Source organism: Talpa europaea (genome assembly GCF_964194135.1).
Source record: "Talpa europaea genome assembly, chromosome: 2".
NCBI classification, from domain to species: Eukaryota; Metazoa; Chordata; class Mammalia; order Eulipotyphla; family Talpidae; genus Talpa; species Talpa europaea.
The window spans coordinates 48025502-48045511 of NC_140068.1; the positions used below are offsets into that span (position 1 = coordinate 48025502).

General features: G+C 31.4%; 1 protein-coding gene across 3 annotated transcripts in view; it reads right to left on the minus strand.

The window, feature by feature from the left end:
• Window positions 1–20010, minus strand: part of GRIK2 (glutamate ionotropic receptor kainate type subunit 2) — a gene marked incomplete at both ends in the record, with an annotated part of 584968 nt that overhangs the window by 91086 nt on the left and 473872 nt on the right. For all 3 annotated transcript variants that reach the window (XM_084228044.1, XM_084228045.1, XM_084228046.1), the window contains 2 exons: window positions 5622–5839; window positions 9695–9813. In XM_084228044.1, the coding sequence (XP_084084170.1) occupies window positions 5622–5839; window positions 9695–9813 (337 nt within the window). The remainder of the gene's footprint in view (window positions 1–5621; window positions 5840–9694; window positions 9814–20010) is intronic.

Here is a 20010-nt window from a genome sequence, read left to right on the forward strand (position 1 = left end):
GAAGAACAGTGAAGAGGAAGAGCAAGAGAAAATAATTTAAATGAACTAACCACAGTCTGCAACAGAATTTTGAGTTGATATAGAGAAGTCAGAATTTGCATGGTTGGGTAATAAAAGTGTTTCTAATCTTTAGTGTCTCCAGGCAGAAAAGGTTCTCAAAATTGTTTCAACATGGTGTCAGGCCTTAATTAAAGATCAAATTAAGCATGCTGCCTTGAGGTACTTTTTTTTACCTCTGAAAAGTTAAGAAAATGTAGATTTTCTTCTCTGAATTTTCTCACTAGTTTCTAGCTCAGAGTAGCAATACTTAAGTCTAAAGAATTGTGGGTATGGTGTTTAGATTATATATGGATTCAACTGGATACATTTATAGGTTTAGCAGAAATGATATTGACAAAAGGGTTGCCACCCTGGCATAATGAAACAGTCTGTTGAAATGTAGAAAAACCTCTCAGCCTCCACGTGTCTAGGAGTAGGAAAACTGACCTATACATTAAATAAAGGGTTATGCTCATGCCACTAAATTTTTTTGATTATTTGTTAAACAACATTACTGTGTCAACCCAAACTACTAAAACTCAATTTATACACAAAATCTGTGCTGCGGATTAGAGATTCAATTCCTGTCCTCCTGCTGTACAGCATAGTATAGAAAAGGAAACACAAAAATAACCAGTGAGAAGTGATAATTTTATGTTGACTGAGTTAAAAAGTGCTCATAGAATATAAATGAGTATTTTACCCAAGTGGGAAGTTTTGGGTAGGAAAGGATCATGAAAAGTTGCATGGAGTAATTGAAATATGAATTAGCATCAAAGAAATAAAAAGAATTAGTCAATTATATTGGTAGGGAATCAGGATTAAAGAATGCATAACAATCATTATTAGAGAAGGAGGAACATCAGGTACTAGTGATATAACACAGAACTAAAAAAAAAAAAAAAAAAAGTTTGGATGGAGTTTAGAGTGGAGGCTACAAAATAAGAAACCAGACCATGATGTCTCTTGTAAACTTACAGGGAATCTAGGATCTTACCCTAAAAAAATGGGGGTGGCAATTTTGCAAGGTTTTAAGTCGCTGGTTGTAGGGTAGAGAACAGGGACAAAACTGAAAAAAAGAAGTTAGATGATTACTGCAAAATCCTCTACACAGACAAAACTGGTCTGAACTAGGCTATAGTAAAGGAGACAGAAAGATATATAGGAGGTAGAAAGGACAGGTATTGGGAGTGCTTGCTAATGCTGGATATATGTCTAAGATTTAATATAATTCCTGCAGGCCTCCCCTGGTGGCGCAGCGGTTGAGTGCTGGGCTGCGAGGCTGCCCGCAGCCTCTGCAGCGCCAGTTCATTCCCTGGCCGCCGGCGAGGGTCCCACAAAAAAAAAAAATATATATATATATATATATATATATATATATATATATATATAAAATTCCTGCTACATAAAAAGTGATCAGCAAATATTTACTGACTAGAAACTTGATATCTTATAATTGAAAAATACTATGCATGGTGAATCTGGCTAAGGTAGATATTAATAGACATTAGATTTCAAAAAGTTAAAATTAATAATGAACATTTGTTATATTAAATATTTTTTTTAAAGTTCCCTTTACCTGTGATTTGACATATATATTTCAAAGAATCATTAATTGTGCTTCAATATATATTTCAAAATGGATAGCACTGAATAGAATTTTTGAAAACTGCTCCACAGATTCTTTTAATTCACTTATCAAATTACTCCTTCTTTATGACAATAATCAGCAGAATGAAGCAATTTATATTAGATAATGATGTACTCTCTTTTTAAATCTAACCAAAAAATATTTACAAAATTGTTAGTCATGAGAAACATAATTTGCCTGACCATGTTTAAAATTGTTCTAAATTCTGATTTTTTTTAATTAGCCACACACTCTAATAATAGTATTAACATATAATATCTATCAAGCTTTTACTAAGGGGTTGGCGTACCATATTGAGTTTTTATTTAATATTCAAAAATATTGAGACAGTGGTCCTATTAGTTATTGCAATTTGGAAACAAGGAATCAGAGGTTGGCATGGGGTAATGTTTTATCCAAGTACTAGTTACTAGTTGGTGAGCAAGAAATACCTTAAGTTTCTCTGATTCTATAGTTTCCTTCATTTTTAACAATTATTCTAAAATACAAACTCTGTTCTCAGAAGAATTAAACAAATTACAGTAGATATCTGATACCCCCATTAAAATTTCCTTTTAACATGTGGCATAAATTTGTTTTTAACCATAAAAAGGGACATATATCCCCTTTGACACCACTTTTTTTTTGGAAGGATGGACTATATTAGTACATGCGGCAAAGTGAGAGATTTCAGTTAACCCAAAGAGAATTTGTAGAAACTAGAAAGCTTGAGTCAGAGGTTGCATAGTAAAAAGGCTATTCAGCAAACTTTTTGAAATACATGAGTCATTTTGAAATCATACAGTATCTCAAAAGAGACCACAACACCTACAGGTTCTTGCTGAGTTATTTTTGAGCATGTAATCCATAAGTATTCATTTTCCTAATCTTTATACTTCAGAGAGAAAAGGATGTGCTTGTTGCTTGGTAATATTTTGTATAATGTTCAGCCCTGGGGTGAATTTCACCTCTAGTGCACGCAGGTCCCAAATTCTGAAAACTAGCAGGATTTGACTACTTCTTAATTACTTTTCAATAAAACCCTTAGGCTGTCAGTTATTCTGTTATTGAGATATGATTAAGAAGATATTGATGATGCCATATAGTTTTCTATTGCTTACCTAGAAAAACAGGGGAAAAAACTACGCTTAATTTTGAGTTATTTCACCAATAACTCATATGTAAAGTAAAATATGGTTTTACTTTTATTTCTGGGTAGAATATGTGTGGAGCAGAAAGAAACTCTTCCTGAAGACAACATACACATGAGTTCATTGAACAAAGTCAAGTGTGTTCCCTGGAAAAGGAATTTTTTGTGAAATAGCCATATCACATCCATCTGTTTGCAAAACATGGGACTTACCTCTTTAAAGGTCATGTGCCTTGAGTCTGATCTTCTTACTTGTAGTAACAAAAGTATACCAATCTTTAAAATAATTCTCTGGAACTGAGAGTTCCAGAACAATTAGCTAACAGCAGGGTAATGCTAAATTAGTAAAAACAAGATGGAAATTCCTTTAGAAATAATGTCTTAAGGGTGCTTCCTAGAGTTTTGCATATGTTACTGTTAAGCAAAAAAAATAAAAGAATCATGCCAAATGTAAATAACCTACGCACAAAAGCTCCTGGTTCAATGAAGGGTTTCAAATTGAGTATAATTTGCTTCAAGTAAAGATTGCTGGGTAATTGAAAAAATATTTATACCTGTGACTTGTATAAGTATATAGTTAGACAAAATAAGAGATTGAGGTTAATATCTTTTAGGGCTTCATTAAAAAATAGTATTTAATATTTTCTTTTAAATCTGAACATTTCCCTCTAATTTTAACAGTACAAATTCAACATGTGATAAAGTTACCAACATAAGATAATCATCATCTTAATAATTATTACTGTGTGTTTTTTAATGTGACCAGAATACTTTCATTCCAGAAGGTTTCAATTCTACAGAAAGGCTGTGCTGCTGGTAACAGAAAGTTGTTCATTTTCTCTGGATGCCAGGGTCACTTTGTATTTTAGAGAGGAAAACAAAGATAAAAGCAAGTCAGTAGAAAGGAGTTGTGAAAGTAGGCAGAGATGACACTACAGAGAGCACTGCACTAAAAAAGAAGAACAGAGATTGGGAAAAAGTGAAGTCAACAAAATAGAAAATATCTTTAAAGATGAGAAAAAAGAGAAGTTTGGTTTGAATTGAATTTGCAGGTAAACTTTTAGTAATACATAATCTTCAAAACAAGATATTTGAATCTCTGGAAGATAAAAATGAAATTAAAACTGAATATTTGTGAAGAAGGAATAATTACTCTGGTGTCAATCACTTATTAGGTTTTGTATTTGTGTTGTTCTTCAAAAGTTCCTAGGATACTGTCATAATTCAAATGCTTCACATATTCACCTTGGAAAGCTGTTGGCACTAGCAATATGTATTTAGCATTTGCAATAGCTGATTTCTTCTTTTAAAAGTTTCATAACAGAAGAAATCTTTATGAATTATGAATATTTGGGGAAAACTGAATATTTGTAATTAATATAGTCAAATAACACCAGCTGAACATAATGCTTTGCTCAAATTTTGTCACTCAATAAATTTGATTAAATAATGATTTCCCAGAAAAATGCAAAATATGCATCCAATCTTTAATCTACCATATGAAAAACTCACTTTGAAAATAGATTTTAAAATTATACAGATTTGACTAAACAATCTATGTCATTTTTTGGATATTTGGTATATTCCAGTATCTTAAACATTTTATTTGTGTTAGAATTTTTACAAAGAAAATCACTTAATTATTTGGCAAAAGTGCTGCTTGAAGTCACATAAAAACTAGTTCTATTAATTATTGGTTTAGTTTCCTTGTCTTCGACTAATTCCTTGGAAGTGTAAACTAGATTTTATTTGTTGTAGAAAACCCAATGCACAGTGCAATTCCTGGCATTTCAATAGGCACTTGATGAATATTTGAAGAATTTATTTTGTAACTTGAATGAATTATTTAAAAAAATAATAAATCTACCACTTCCGCACATTTGAGTTGTGAATTAAAAGTTGTAAACAGTGAAGAAAATACCAATAATTAAAATCTTGCACAACCTACCCAAAAAAAAATCAGAAAAATACTGGATCTATTAAGTAATACTGATTTCTTTAAGTGAAATCTCCCAATTTGGTTTACTTTGACCCAGTGAAAACATCTGGAGAAAAGAGAAAAGAAAAAAGAGGAGGACAATGCACCCTATGTGCCCAGAATTTCGGAAAAGCACACTTTCCATTTAAATGACTCACAGGACTGTCCCTCTGCAGAATATTCAATAGCTGAATGTACATATAACAAGAGCTGTTTCTGCTATTTTTTTTTTACCAGCCTTTATGTCCCTTCTTTTTCTATAAGCTTCTAAACAAGCAAACTTGTTATTTCACTGTAATAGAAATGTACATCTGAAAAATATTCTTATATGTAGCCATTCTATTCTGATCAGTCAATCTTTGTAGTTTGAATTACTATTTAATTTTTAATAAATATATCACTTTGTTTTTTTATTAAAAGATAAATCCATTTTGGGAATGAATGTTGCTGATGGGAAGATTTTTCTAATTCTTTCAAAGGAAAAAATATACTTTTTTTTTATAATAAATTTTATTTTTATATACCCCATACAGTTGCAACCCCCCCATTCTGACCCCAATCCCTCCCCTCCCGCCCCCCACCCCCCAAAAAGTGTCTCTGGTTCATAGTTGGAAAAAATATACTTTTAAAGTAAAAACTCCTTGTCATTTGCAAGTACTACACTGTTTTCCCTTGATAGCTATAACTTTGTACACTTCTTCACATTCTGAAGTATATGTTGTTGATTATTCAATACAACTAACAGTGTTGCTATGTTGTTACATTGAGAGTGACTTGTTTGCATGATTTTAAATAATAAATGTTAGATAACCAACAGGACTTACCTTAAAAAAAGTCATTGTTGCACCATCCTCCACTGCTCCATACTCTATCTTGGTTTGTTTAGCTAAATCATCAGCAGAGTCAATAGGGGATTCCATGCGCTCCACTGTCAGAAAGGCGGCTAAGTTAGCAGTATACGAAGAAATGATGATAAGTGTGAAAAACCACCAAATGCCTCCCACTATCCTGGTGGAGAGCGCTTTGGGCATGAGCTCAGAACCTAACAGAGATTGGGGGGAAGAGGTGAAACGAATACAGAGAGTTTGATCAGCAGTCAAGTACTTTTGGTCACAGTGGAAGAACGGAATCACTGTGTAATAAAAATTTAAACCATAAATGTACATATTGTTTTAGTAAGCAAGCAACAACCATTGGGAGAGCAGAGGCCAATTTCAGATAACAGTCTCTTAGGACAGTTGTACTTAATTATAGTGACAGGAGACTCAAGTTCTATCTGACATGGTGCAAAGTAAGAATTAAAATATTGAGTGAAAATTCTTTATGAAAAACAGCATTCAAAGGCAGAACAATTTCTCTAGTTTATAAATCACACATCTAGTTTTTTTGTTAGTTATCTGGACTTTAAAAGAACTGATTTTATATATGTTCAGCTACATCTTTTATAAGCTTTGTGTAACCTTTCATTGTTCATGTACATGAAGCATGAAAATTTTGTCTCAATATTTAATATAAATAATGCAGTATAAAAATAATTTCAATGATCCATATACCTTGATATGCAGGGTTTTGGTGAAGTTTTTATTTGAAAATAAGATAGTACATTATTTCCATCTTATAAGCAAATATCTCCCATCACTATAGTTAGCCTTAATAAGGGAAACCAGAATAAGAATAGTCACGAATTTATTTTTACACATGTAATTTATAAATATATGGCTGGAGTTGCCTGGTCATGGTATTAAAAAGAGAATGTGATGCAAGAATTATATTTTACTTTTGGCTATTATTAATTTTAATTAATTTAGATTTTAACATAAAATTAATTAAATTTTTTTCTTAGGGCTTGACCACAATATTTACATTATGTACATTATTTATAGTATTAAAGTTGAAAAGGTAAACCAGCATTTGTGATTTTTATAAGGAAACTATACTAAAGGCATAGGTATTATATTATTACTCACTTTTAATAATTTTGAACCTATGATCAAGAAGGCATTGGCTACAAATAACTCAATTTTTAATAGGGTTTGAGTAAAATGGAATGAAGCAAAGATGGACTCCATTTGCTGATTTGACTTATATTTTTAATATAATCAGTGGCACACAACACATAAAAAGTAGAATAAAACTACAAAAATTATTCATGTATACAGTGAAAAAAATTGTATCATTGGACTATATCATAACAGCCCATCTTACACTGCAGTTCATCTTACCCTTGCAATTTCAAACAAATAAACAAACAAAATTTAAAAAGCAGACAGACTTGGACATGACAGCCAACTCCAGCTCCAGACTCTGCCTACCACTCTGTAAGGAAGAAAACAGAAAAGTACCTTTCTGATGTAGTTGCTCCTAGGCCCTGTCAGACACACACTCGGACACTGAAACACTAAAATACTTCCAGGATGACCAGCAGCTTTGGCTGCCCACCTATATTTTGTGTGTTTTTTCATTTGTTTTTTTTTTGAACAACACCACCAATAAAGTCAACAAGACTAACAAGACTGGGAAAGAAAAGAACAGTGGAGACATTCGACAAAAATGGCCCAATTACCACAAGTTCATATCTTACCCATGGACTTAAAGCGATTACCTCCTAGGCTTGTGAATCAGAGCCTGGTTAGGGGCTGACTGTCATGTACTCAAGGTAACGTCATGTCCAGCACTATATCCCACTAATTCCTGGGGAGCTGGGCATCAGTCAGAATAGAATGGGTTCCTCTTTCATGTATCCACCAGCAGTGAAGTAGTTATGTGGCAAAGCAAATGTATATTTGAATTTTTCATTGCTTGTTTTACTTGTCATCCCTTTCAGAGACCTCAGATATAGTCATAATTCTAATTGCTAGATTTTACATGTATTAAGTTCATCTTATATACAAATTCTTAATAACCTTCAAATATTTTAGGAAATAAAAGTGAAAAATATCTTAATTTGCAAAGTGGCAGCAAAAATAATAAGGAAAGTTATCTTTGTTATAGTTGGATCTTTATTATTTTCTCCAAACTATTTATGTTACTTATTAGCAGTAACTAGCAGTTTGCCTAGGTGAGCTACATTATCCAGTCCATCTGTAGGAGATGTTTGTCCCATATGAAAGACCTATAGTCATTTCTAAAATTTTGAAAGAATTTGAATAGTGCATTCCAAGTGTAGATTATGCTTTAAGGAAAAAAAAATTGGACCCCAAATATAGAAATGGGAAAATAAAAGTACTGGGTTTTTATTTTATTTTGAAAGAGACAGAAACTTAGATTAGTTCATTGAAGAGTACTCTTCTCAAGGTTTAAATAGCTGTAAAACTATGTATATGGATACTCATTTATGTAAAAGGATTTATTTCCACTTCAAAAGGCTTTGCTTATTACATGTATTTATTAAGCTTTTTTCCTTTTGACACTTACTATTGTCATTTTAGGAAGTAATTTATAATTTAAAAGTACAAAAGTAATACTGAGTTAATGGTTTTGTACATAATATTAAATATGTAAAGAGAAGCACCTTTTATAATAATATTTTATAATTTAATAATAAATTTTCACTTCTTCAGATCTAAATCCAATTACTAAATGGATTTTTCAAAGTGGATAATAAATATACCACCATAATTTAAGGTAAACTTTTCTAAGCTATTTGGTAATGCTTAAAAATGAATAGGCTTTTTACCTTAATACTTTTTATTGTCAGTTGTTCAAATTGTAGGCATTTTGCTTTATTTGCTAATTTTAAATTGCAGTTTTAATAATTTTTGAATCTATAAACAAGAAGATACTGTCTACAAATTACTCAGTTTTTAATAGTGTTTGAACAAAATGGGATGTAATAAAGATGGACTCTATTTACTGATTTGTCTTAAAATCATATAGTTAGTATAATCTCTGACATGCACACGTCTTGAGATAGAATAAAACTACAAAAATAGTTCAAGTATACAGTGTAAAAGAGTTGTAATTGTAATTTTATAATTAAATTAAAACAAATATAATTAAATTAAAAATAAGACATTTTTAAATGCATGAAAGTTTCTGATCTTAGCTAATGAAGTCTTTTGAGTAGCAGTTTGTCTGAAATATTAATTTACTGAACATTATATTGTCTGAAATATTAATTTACTGAACATTATATAAATATTAAAAAAATAATAGAAGGAACCATAGCAGCAAAAATAAATTCATCTTGGGAGAACTGGGGATAAAATAATGAATTCATAGTTATATATAAATTACTAAGATATATGGCATGTATTATGTCATACTCTAAAAAATATAACTTTTACTTTTAACATTAATATTATAAATTTTAAATAATTATGAGTATTTTTCATGCATTTCTGAGCAAGCAATAGTTGATAATCTTATATGCTATCAGATGCAGCTAATATTTCACTCAAAAAGGTAACTCTAAATGGTTAAATATTTTAAGTTTGCAAATAATATGCGGTAGATTTACTAATCATGCACTACAAATGCATCTAATCATCAAGAATTGATATGAAAATTATTTTACATCAAAATGAAACAGGAAACAGTATCATTACATTACGCTGTATTCTTGTCTCAAGGAGATGTAATCTTAGTAGTACTTTAAATGCAACTTCTAGCTAATGGATCAGGTTAGCTTGGTTATCTATGAAATAATGTGCCTACTGTGGGTTAAGAAAAAAAACAGATGAGGATACTGTATGTGCATTTGCAAAAGCTAATTATTTTCTCAGAATCTCTCTTGGATGGGATTTGAGAATGCCTAAATGCAGTAAGTAGATGGAGAAGCTGGATTATGGTTACATGCACAGAGGCTCCCATGCAAGCGACTTGTGCCAGCAAGAGCTGTCACCCAGCAAAGAGTGGGACATGGTGCCCAAAGGAAATAGCAGGCTGAATCGTATACCTTGCTGCATGAGAGCTCCAACTCCAAACCAGAAACTATTAAGCAAGGTAAAATTGTTTTCCACCACGTCTGAGTCAGGGTTGCAAGGGTGTGGATTATACCACTCATAGGGACTAAACCTGTGGTAATTGACAAAAGAAAAGAATATATTTAAATGGCAGTGAGAAGAAATTCTATCCGGTATTTTTGCTGCAAAAGAAACAGAAAGACAGGTAAGATTAAGTAGAAAGCAAAAATAAACATTTTTCTAGTACAATTTCTTATGCATGATAGCAAATGCTAGGCTTTCAAGATCCCTTTCCTTATCAGCTAATCTTCACACTAACATGATAAATAGCATTCATTTACTATATATTACCTATAGAAGAAAATCTTTCTACCTGTAAACCAAGAACAATTTTTCATGTATAGGATTAAGGAAAAAATATAAAACTAATAAAAAATCATTAAAAAAGAAAACAAATGAGTGACAAAACATTTTTAAAATGGGAAAATTGTTAGACAGAAAACAATACAAAAATCAGCTTAAAAATTTCTTATGATATAATAGAAACCAACAAGTTGATAGATATTAAAATAATCACTGAATAATTATGATTTTAAGAAAATAGTATTCTGGATTTACACCTTTACATGTTACAAACTCAACATGAAAAAAGCAAATCAGAATGAATTGCATTCTAACACATGCTTCTGACATCATTAGAGGTTTCAAAATACATGCCAATATACATGGTATAAAAGCAGTGTTAGAAGTGGGAATGCATATTGAGGCTGATTGGTTTCCAATTATTACTTGGTTTCAAATCTATAATTTATTTAAATCTGTTATAAGATAAAGAAAAGCAGACATAATTTTTGAGATAAGTTGTAGGTGATTTTAGAAATACTAATAACAACCCAAAATAATTCATGCTGAGTTTTTAAATTGTCAACTGAATACATACATAATTATTTTATTCTGATTAAAATTCAGATATATTTACCAATTAAAGGTACTATCCAAAAATATCACCACCATAATTAACAATGCTAAATTTAATTATTAAATGGAGAAAATATTTTCCCTAATATCTCAAATTTTAAAGCCACTCTTTTATAAACCAAATTAGTGCATGTACCCTTTATGAACACATTAAAAAAACTTACATTCAATCAAAGTTATTTGAATAATGTATCTGTCACTTCAGAGATCCCAATTTTCTTCACAATAATCCTTCTGACATATTAAAATTCAGAAGATCAAACAAACCATTTTCATCTTTCTAATGCAATTTTAGAACAACCCTATTTTAATAGCCTATCCTTGACAAACAAAGAAATGTTTTGCTTGGTTTTCTAAGTTAAACTGACACACTGAACAGAAAGGTTGATTGGATAGTAATTAAACATTCTGATCTGATTTGCTGTTTGGCTGAAATAGAACTGGCTTTGGTTGCAGACACTTTATTTTTATTTAAATTTTTGATTATTTTTACCTTAGTTTATATACATCTTCAACATTTCTGAGTACCAGAATGTTGGCAATCAATCTTTAGAGAGTGTAATGAATTTTAATGAACTGTCTAAACAATTCATTCCTCATGAGAGGCAGTGTTCTCAAGCAGTTAGATCATGAAATCTATAGCCAGACCTTCCTGTTCTATTCATTGATAATTACATAACCTCTTCATCCTGTTACCCTACCTGGAAAAGAATGACAGTATTAAGATCTAACTTAAAAGATGTTGAAAGGATCGTATGAGTTAATATAGTGCAGGCAGACAGCAATTTCTCAATAGTTTGATGCAATACTACTATTAATATTGCTATATAAATATGACTGCCTGTGGTTATATAACCATACTCCAATTTTGATTTTTTGATAATTAATTTTTTCTACTCATAAAAGTGTATTAGCTATAACCACAATGTTGGTCTGTTAGAGATGGACTTAGTTTTCACACATGACAAATCCTAGAAATATAACACAGATAGTGAGACTATATAATGTGACTAAGTAAGATCACTAGTTTTTATATAGAATTCCACAAACCTTGAGGTGCTTGAAGAGAGTCCATGATGAAGAGAGAGATGTGGTGGTAAGGGGTGGGGAAGGTAGAATTGTAAATATGCAGAGCTCTATTCTCCCTTCCCAAATCACATATATTTTTAATTCTGAGAAGGAAAGAGGGAAGGAAAGGAGGAAGGAACGGAAAAGGGGAGAAGCACATCTAGGCAGATAGGGAAGAAAAATCTGGAAAGACTGGCATTGATGTCAAGGGATTACTATCCACTTCAGTGAAGCTGTTTGTTCTAAACTTTAATTTAAAAACAGGAAAAATGGTACAGTAAACTAATGCATAAATTTAAATTGTATACATCTTTTACATACTAACATTCTTTCCTCTTCCCTGAGACTGAATATACCTAGTGGACAAAACCTCTAAAATATGCAAGTTGACCCAACAAAAATTTTGTCTAACCTGAGTTTGCAATTTACTTCTTATGGTCATATTAGGGAATTTTTCCCTCTGTCTCCATTTGATCGGTTACCATTCTAATGTTGACAATTATTAATAAACCATACTTTTCAAATGCCTACACCCAAGCAACAATACATCCCAAAGACCCACATACCACATATTCATTGGACTTTCACTTCTTTGTGTCTGCTTTATCTCCTTCACCTTTAAGTCAACACAGCTCTGATTCTAGTTCCATTCTCCATTTCTTTCTAAGCTAAATCACCTCTCATTTCTATGTTTAACTCTATTTTCCACATCTCTTGCTCCTATAAATACTCCTAGTTTCCAATTCCTTCAAACACACAAAAATATTCTATTGGACTCCATATTTTTAAAACACATAAAAATATTCAGTTATCTCAAGAATATACATTTAACCCCTACCACTCTCTTGGCCAAAATTGAATTTCCAATAGCCTGACAGTAGATTTTTCAATATTAATACATCAAATATGAATTCATATTTCCTCTTAATCCCTTTCTTTTATTGCTTTCTCCATCTCTCAATAACATCACCTGCCAGAATTCATAAATTAATAATTTCAATAGTCATGTCATAGCCTTTAGTCGCTTAGGCTTAATGCTTTAGACAAACTTTAGTTACCTATATGCCTTTGTCCCACAACTCTGACCACCAAACACTTTTCCAGTTCTATCAGCCTACCTCCAGAATGTCTCTTTCAATTCTTGCCCTCCAGCATCCCGGTTTATTTCCATTAGCATCAATGCTAGTTAAGACCATCACATCCTATAGCTATGATCAATGAACTTGGCATTTTTTATTTCAAATTTATAAGCTGTATGTACTACTTCCCATTAATTTTATGGAGACTAATTCCCAAATTGCCACAGCTCTACTAAATACAAATTTTCAATCATGTCCACAGACTACAGATTAAATAGCCATATGTTTAAGCACAGAATTCAAGATTGTTAACACTGTTCTCCTAAATACCTTTCCAGAGTTAGATTCTACTACTTTTTCCCCTACCAGCTGGCCACTTAAAAAAAAAAGTTCTATATTAATACTTCTCCATTTGCTCATACTGTTCTTCAGCTTCTAGTTCCTTACACTCTACTCCAGATACAAAAATCTTAAACCCACATATCAATTTCAATCCAGTACCACCAATTGGTTGCAGTCTTCTGGATCCTTTCATGGAAAGTATCTATGGTAGTGACTGGTGACTGTCCCTCAAGCATTAATTGCCCTACATGATTTTTTACTAAAAGCATTGCTTCCCAGCTAAAAATTCCCATTTTTCTTTGTTAGACAACTAAAAGTGAGCCACTGGAATATGAGTATGTGATGTGTACAATTTCTGAGAAATATCCTTAAGGATATTTGCCCTGAAATCTTTTCTTTTTCCATCTTTTAAGAAATGCTAATGAAAGATGTATTAGAAGTTCCATGTTAAGGATGGCAGAGCTGCTTCAGCAGCTTTGAATTGCTTTCCACTGAACTGTGAAGTAAGAGAAATAAATGTTTTCTGATTCAAGGCACTATATTTCTGGTGATTTTTCTTAGAGAAGTTGAACTAGTTCTTGAATGATGCAGGTATTTCTTTTTTTCTTTATAGCTATAGCATTGAGACTCAAGTTACAATTTCCTGGTACAAATGTACAAATTAGTGCACATATTACCCTTTAGTTATTAGGTTGTAAACAAATACAGTTTCTGATTTGTCTTATGTCTCCTAAAATTCCTAGCTAAAGAATCCTAGCAGGCATTTAAAATATATTCATATTTAAATTATTCTGATGTTCCTACTTTTTTCTAATTTCTGCCCAAATATCTAAAATGATAATCTTCCTATTTTTTATATCTCTCTTTAAACCTAAGCTTCTACCCCTAAAATCTTAGTTTTAAAATCATTGTTTTTTTCCTCAAGATTATCTTTTAACAATTCTGTAGCTTCTAATAAAATAATTGCTGAATACCAGTTCCTTAATGTTCCTCTCTGAATTTATGTGACTGCATTCCAACATCACTACTGTCTGCCACACTAACAGGGTATGCCTTTGGGCTAAATCTTCACTTTCAGATCCTTCATCCATTTTAATGACCTAAGACACCCAAATTTTAATGTCTCTGCTGATAATTTCAAAACTTCTCAATTTATAGCTATAAATTCTCATGGAAATTGTTATAGTCCATTTTTGTATATTCCTACTTATGCAGCACACCATCATTCCACAGTTAAACAGTTTACATTTGAATCCAACCACTTATTCCATACTAGCTCTCCTTCCCAACTGCTCTATTCTAAAGTGATACAGCACTTCCCTGAGTTATTTAGACATAAAGTTAATTTTAATCTTCTTTCAATCTTTCTTTAAATACAAAGTATGCTCTAGTCACATCAACTTTTGCTTTACGATGATATTTTGTTTCTTCCCAACAATTTCCACTGCCTTTTCATCTCAGTTCTAAATTATAGACTTTCAAAGTCAAATCCTACATTGTTCTCCCTTCCTTCATTTTGTCTTATAAACTGTGTTCATATTAACTTTTGCACCATGAAACTCACCTTCTCTAGAACCAGTCAATTATTAGCTACTGAATCATTTAATATTCTATTCTTCTGAATTTTAAGGTTTCATCTTTTTAATTTTACTCAAACTATTATGTAAACTGGCTAATTGCCTCACTATGTTTATGCTGTTCCTACCAAGTAAAAAAATTCTCTTCCTTGCATTTGATTCACTTCTATCTACCTTTCTTATGGAATTTTATGATGTTTACTTTTTCCTCAAAACTGCTTGTGTCAAATATCTATATCTCATAATCTACTATTATTTCTTGCACTAATTTGGTATTCTTCAAATGTTATGAGTTCTTTGAGAGATGGAGTTTTCAAAAAATATTTTCATCATCATCGCTATTATAGCTATATAATTTCAGTGCCTACAATGCCATAGCAGAGTGACTATAGGTTTTGGCATTAAAAGTCTTATGTTCAAGTCACATGTATATTTTGTACTTGGTGACAGATTGTTAAATCTCGCTGAGCTAAAGGTTTCTCTCTACAAAGGGAGGAGGGGGCGATGGACAACTAAGCCTGAGAGATAATATGTGCAAAGCATTTTGAAGACTACCTGGTGCTACGCATGTGTTAACTAAAATCTTTCTTTAAAGATTTCTTAACCTAGAGTCTTATAAAGAAAATAATTGATAATACATATGAAATAATCTACTGCTCATTGAGGAAATGCTTTTTACTATATTTTGCAAGATGTTAATTCAGCATATACTTGAAGACTTTATCATATCAGAGGCAAACTACATCATAGCTAATGGACAAATTGAGAATATATAGTTTTTATAACATTATAAATTATTATGAACCAATGAACTATATATTTTCATATCTTCATAATTTGATAACTAATTTTTGTTTTTCCTTAAGTTGGAATGAGTTTTCTAAAATGTGTCCTGTCTATATTTTAGGATTTGAATTCACTATGAGTTGATATCTACATTATTAATATCATTGCATAATAACCCTCAACTTTGGTCTGCATTATAAATCCAAAGTAGTACCTTTTGAAAATGTATCAATAATGTAACTCTGATATTTTGAATTTTCTATTCTGCTTTATTCTCCTTACTTATAAAAAGACAAATCAACCCTTTACTGAATTTAGATTTGGGATTAGATTAGTTTGAATAGGGAAAAAGAACAGCTTTCCAACTGAATCTGCCTTACCAAAATAGATACACCATTTCCAAAATTAAGCATAATCTTACATTAAAGTATTGAAAATACAAACTTTTTTTAGCATTATATATTATTAACATATCGACTATGGTTTTGTTTTTTCTTTCATGGCATATAGTTAAAATGAGGATGTGAAAGCAAGTGATTTCTTACTGCTCTTTTGTTTTAGAGATTCAGAAAGGTCAGGGATCTGCCCAAGAGTGCACAGAAAGCTGCAGCCAGGTGTGCAACGAGGCTTCTTGAAATGTCTGCTCCCTTATTACAACCCATCTCAGTCAGAGTCCAGTATTTATCATCTTCCATAAAAAGGATAACAAATTGCTAAGAACTAATTCAGTTCCTTGTGATAGAATATTAATTCCAGTTTCCTTATTCTCTAGTCAATGAGGAATTGCTTGATTTTCACTCAGAATAGAAAAGATTGTTTCATCATTTTTTAGCACATTTATATGCTGTACTCTGTAGAGTCAAATATTACATATTAAAAAGTTAAAAATTAAGATTTGTTGATAATACCTCAAAATCCCTGGATTACAGAAAAATTCAAAAATTAGCAAAGATCGTATTTTGAGTAACAAACATTAACTGCCATCTGACTTTTATTCAGAAATATTACAGAATATTTTTAAATTGCCACCATACCAAGCCTAATAATATAAACATTTTAATATTAAAATCAAATAATGTTACTAGATATGAAATCCCTTAAGGGATATTCAAATTCATTTGAAGATAAATTATGTTTACCATATTATCTTTGCTCTATACTTTGCCACTGTCACCTGAATTCTCACTATTTTACTCATAGAATATAATATTGCTTCTCTTATGCTGAAAAGTTATATCTTTGAATCCATGAAGAAATGATAAAAACAAGACTCTCAGTCAATTTTCTGGACGATCACAGCTTAATTGAGCTAAAATAAATCAAGTTAAAAGAATTTAACTTAACATATTAGCCAGATTGGGGGGGTTATACCTTGTATGAAATACTGCTTATTTTTAATTAATTTTGATTTCATAAAAGAAAATATAAATAAATATTTTAAACATTTTATGTTACTATTAGAAATAAGAATCAAAGTAATACCATATGACTTTTGGAAAATTCACTCATGAAATATGGCACTGATAAGTTTTCTTCCTAAACCTGTACAAAATGTAGTGGTTCACAAGAAATTTCCATCAAAATGCCCACACTATCTTAAAACTTAGTTTATCAGTCTTTTACAGTGTGACTAAATTCTAAGAAATGACTCAAAAACTAAATTGTCTAAAAACTGTTTACTCAAATACTATAGTTAAACATAACACTAGTGTTTTCAGCAGCATGATTCAATTTGTAAAACTGATTCTGCAAAATCATTTTATGGGTAATGTTCTATTCATATTCAGCAGGTATAATTTTAAGTTTTATCACTTGTTTGATTGCTTTTTACTTTCTGAATCCTTACTACCAAATAATTTATTTCTGTGCATAATTAATATTAAACACTATCCTTTGTCAGAAAAGTAGTAAATTGTGATCATTCCAAATAATTGGTTTATAGAACTTAAATAAAAATTTATTTTTAGAAATAAGGAAAATTTATATTCAGTGTCAAATGATACTTCATCTTTGTTGTTAGTTGTGTATAACACACAGGTATCCCACAATCTATTGCTCAGTAGATTAAATTTGTATTATTTAAAAGTAAATGAGTCACACAAACCCATATTGGAATTTATCTTAAATTCTATAAGAATTAGTTTCTGAGGAACAACTTCACTAGCTATAGTTAATTTCAGTACCTTCCAAATCATTAATGAGCAGGATATTAGTTAAAGATCTATTGTGTTTTCTATACTCAGATGTAAAAGGTTTCATAACGTAAAATGAAAGTGGTGAAGTTTTGAAATTGGATGAAGTTAAACTAAGGTTAAGTAATGAAAGGAGAAAAACATTTGGAAAACATTATTATAGTGAATAGGAAATAATAGGCAAGTTTGCCATTTATAAAGATGATTTTTAAAACATAAACATAATTGAGCATAAATACATTTCATTCACTAAATGCAGTTCAAGATTGAAGAACTGTAATTCATATACTCATGACCTCATTCAATACTATTAGATAAGTTCTACTGCAATATATTAGCTATTTATTGGCTATTCTAAAACATGTTCAAATAACAACTGAAAACAACAACCATGACTTCACACTCCAGAACAAAGTAACTTCCACACTGCAAAAAGTAAAATGTAAAATGTCAATAGATAGCACATGCCATCATCATTACCATATTTTATAAACTTAATCCTTCTATTATTCAATATGTGTATGTATATATGTGCATATGCATGTTTGCATATATGTGGTGTAGCTGTTTGCTGACTTTGGATATCTTGAATATTTGTGTATCTACTCTCATTTGAATCTTACCAGTGCTCCATCCTATATTTCCAGTTTCCTTCAAGAGATTTCCATGTGTAAGAACAGTCATCCCTCACATTTAGCATGACCGAAACCAAACTGGCTATCCTTCCCATACCAAACCAAACCATAAAACATATCATACTATGTAGATCACATTAAAACAGCTGATGGAACTATTCCTACAGCTATAAACCCAAAGATAATAAGATCTATTCTGAATCATAAGACTTCTGCATTTTATTCAGTTAACTCTTATTCTGAACAATAAACAAAGTTCCTGCACATATCAAAAGAGTAGAAGTTAGAGCCTCCATGGTAGCGCAAGGGGTTAAGATGCAACCTATGAAACTGTCTGCAGCCACTGCAGCACGAGTTTGATTCCCCAGCTGGCCAGGGAGCTACCCACATGGCATGGCAGACCTCTCCTGACTCTCCCGCTGCTCCCCTTAGCAGTGTACTTTGGTCAATCTGCCTGTTCTGTTCCCCACTCTATCTCTGGTGAATCCTCCTACCCCCCGTATCTCTGGCCTGTACCCCAGCTCTTGTATGCATAAATAAATCTTTTTTTAAAAAAGAGTAGAAATTAAAGAAAAAGTGCTTTCTATTTCTTTTATTGTTAATTCAGTTTCCCTCAACCTAGTGATTGATGGGGCCAAAGACATAACTTGTTTTGAAACACTATGTCATAAAACCTATTTCCTGTATAAAGTAGATCATAATAAAGTAGATCATCCAGACAACTACTGGATGTCTATCTCAGTGGAAAAATATACAAGAAAGTGGCCATAAGTAATTTTTTGATATGATAACATAAAACAAGATGAGGTCATTCAGTAATATTGACAATAGAATTCTTCATGAAACTGAGGTAGCAACACAATAATACCCACCCTTGTTAACAGGGTTTAGGCTATAAATGAAACTTCCGTTTTTCAATGTACACAAAGAGAAACCATTATTCCTGCTTTCCCACCACTGGTGATTGCTGTTGATAATATAATCCTTGAGCATGTATGCATGTAAATACTGAGAGCTGACAGGGGATAGGATTGAGACTGATAAGCCCAACCACAGTTAATAATGCTAATAAGTAGTGGGGGCTGACAGTTGTTTAGAGAGCCTATTGTTTTAGTTGCCCTGTAATTTTTTTTTTTTAAAGGCCTAATCTTTCTATGATTGCCTACCATAAGGTTACTATTTTCTTACAGCTTCCTGTCATTTTTTTTAAATAATGTTTTAGGATGTCTGTGTAAATTAGTTGGTTGCCCAATCAATGATATAATTGATGGTTGTGCTGTTATAACAGATTGTGTATCTTGTCTGTAGTGCTCTCTAACTTCTCTCTCTGAGTGTTTTTCTCATTCTCAATTGCACAGTAACACAAGTCAATTCATTCATCCTTCTCTGCTAAATGATGGTACTGGATTAAATGCTCTCAAATTCTTTCCACTTCTGAATGTCATAATTTCAAAATATGGCACAAAAAATGCTTTGTGAGAAGCTTAATAGGGCCATTGTTCGAACTGTTTTAATGTCAGATTTTGAAGAATAAGAACTTCCGCTGGACAAGATTCAAGATGAAATAGAGGAAGTTCAGTGTTAGAATATTCAATTAACTAAAATTGCTTAAACATTACAATGATTAAGCAAACAAATCTAATTGTTACAAA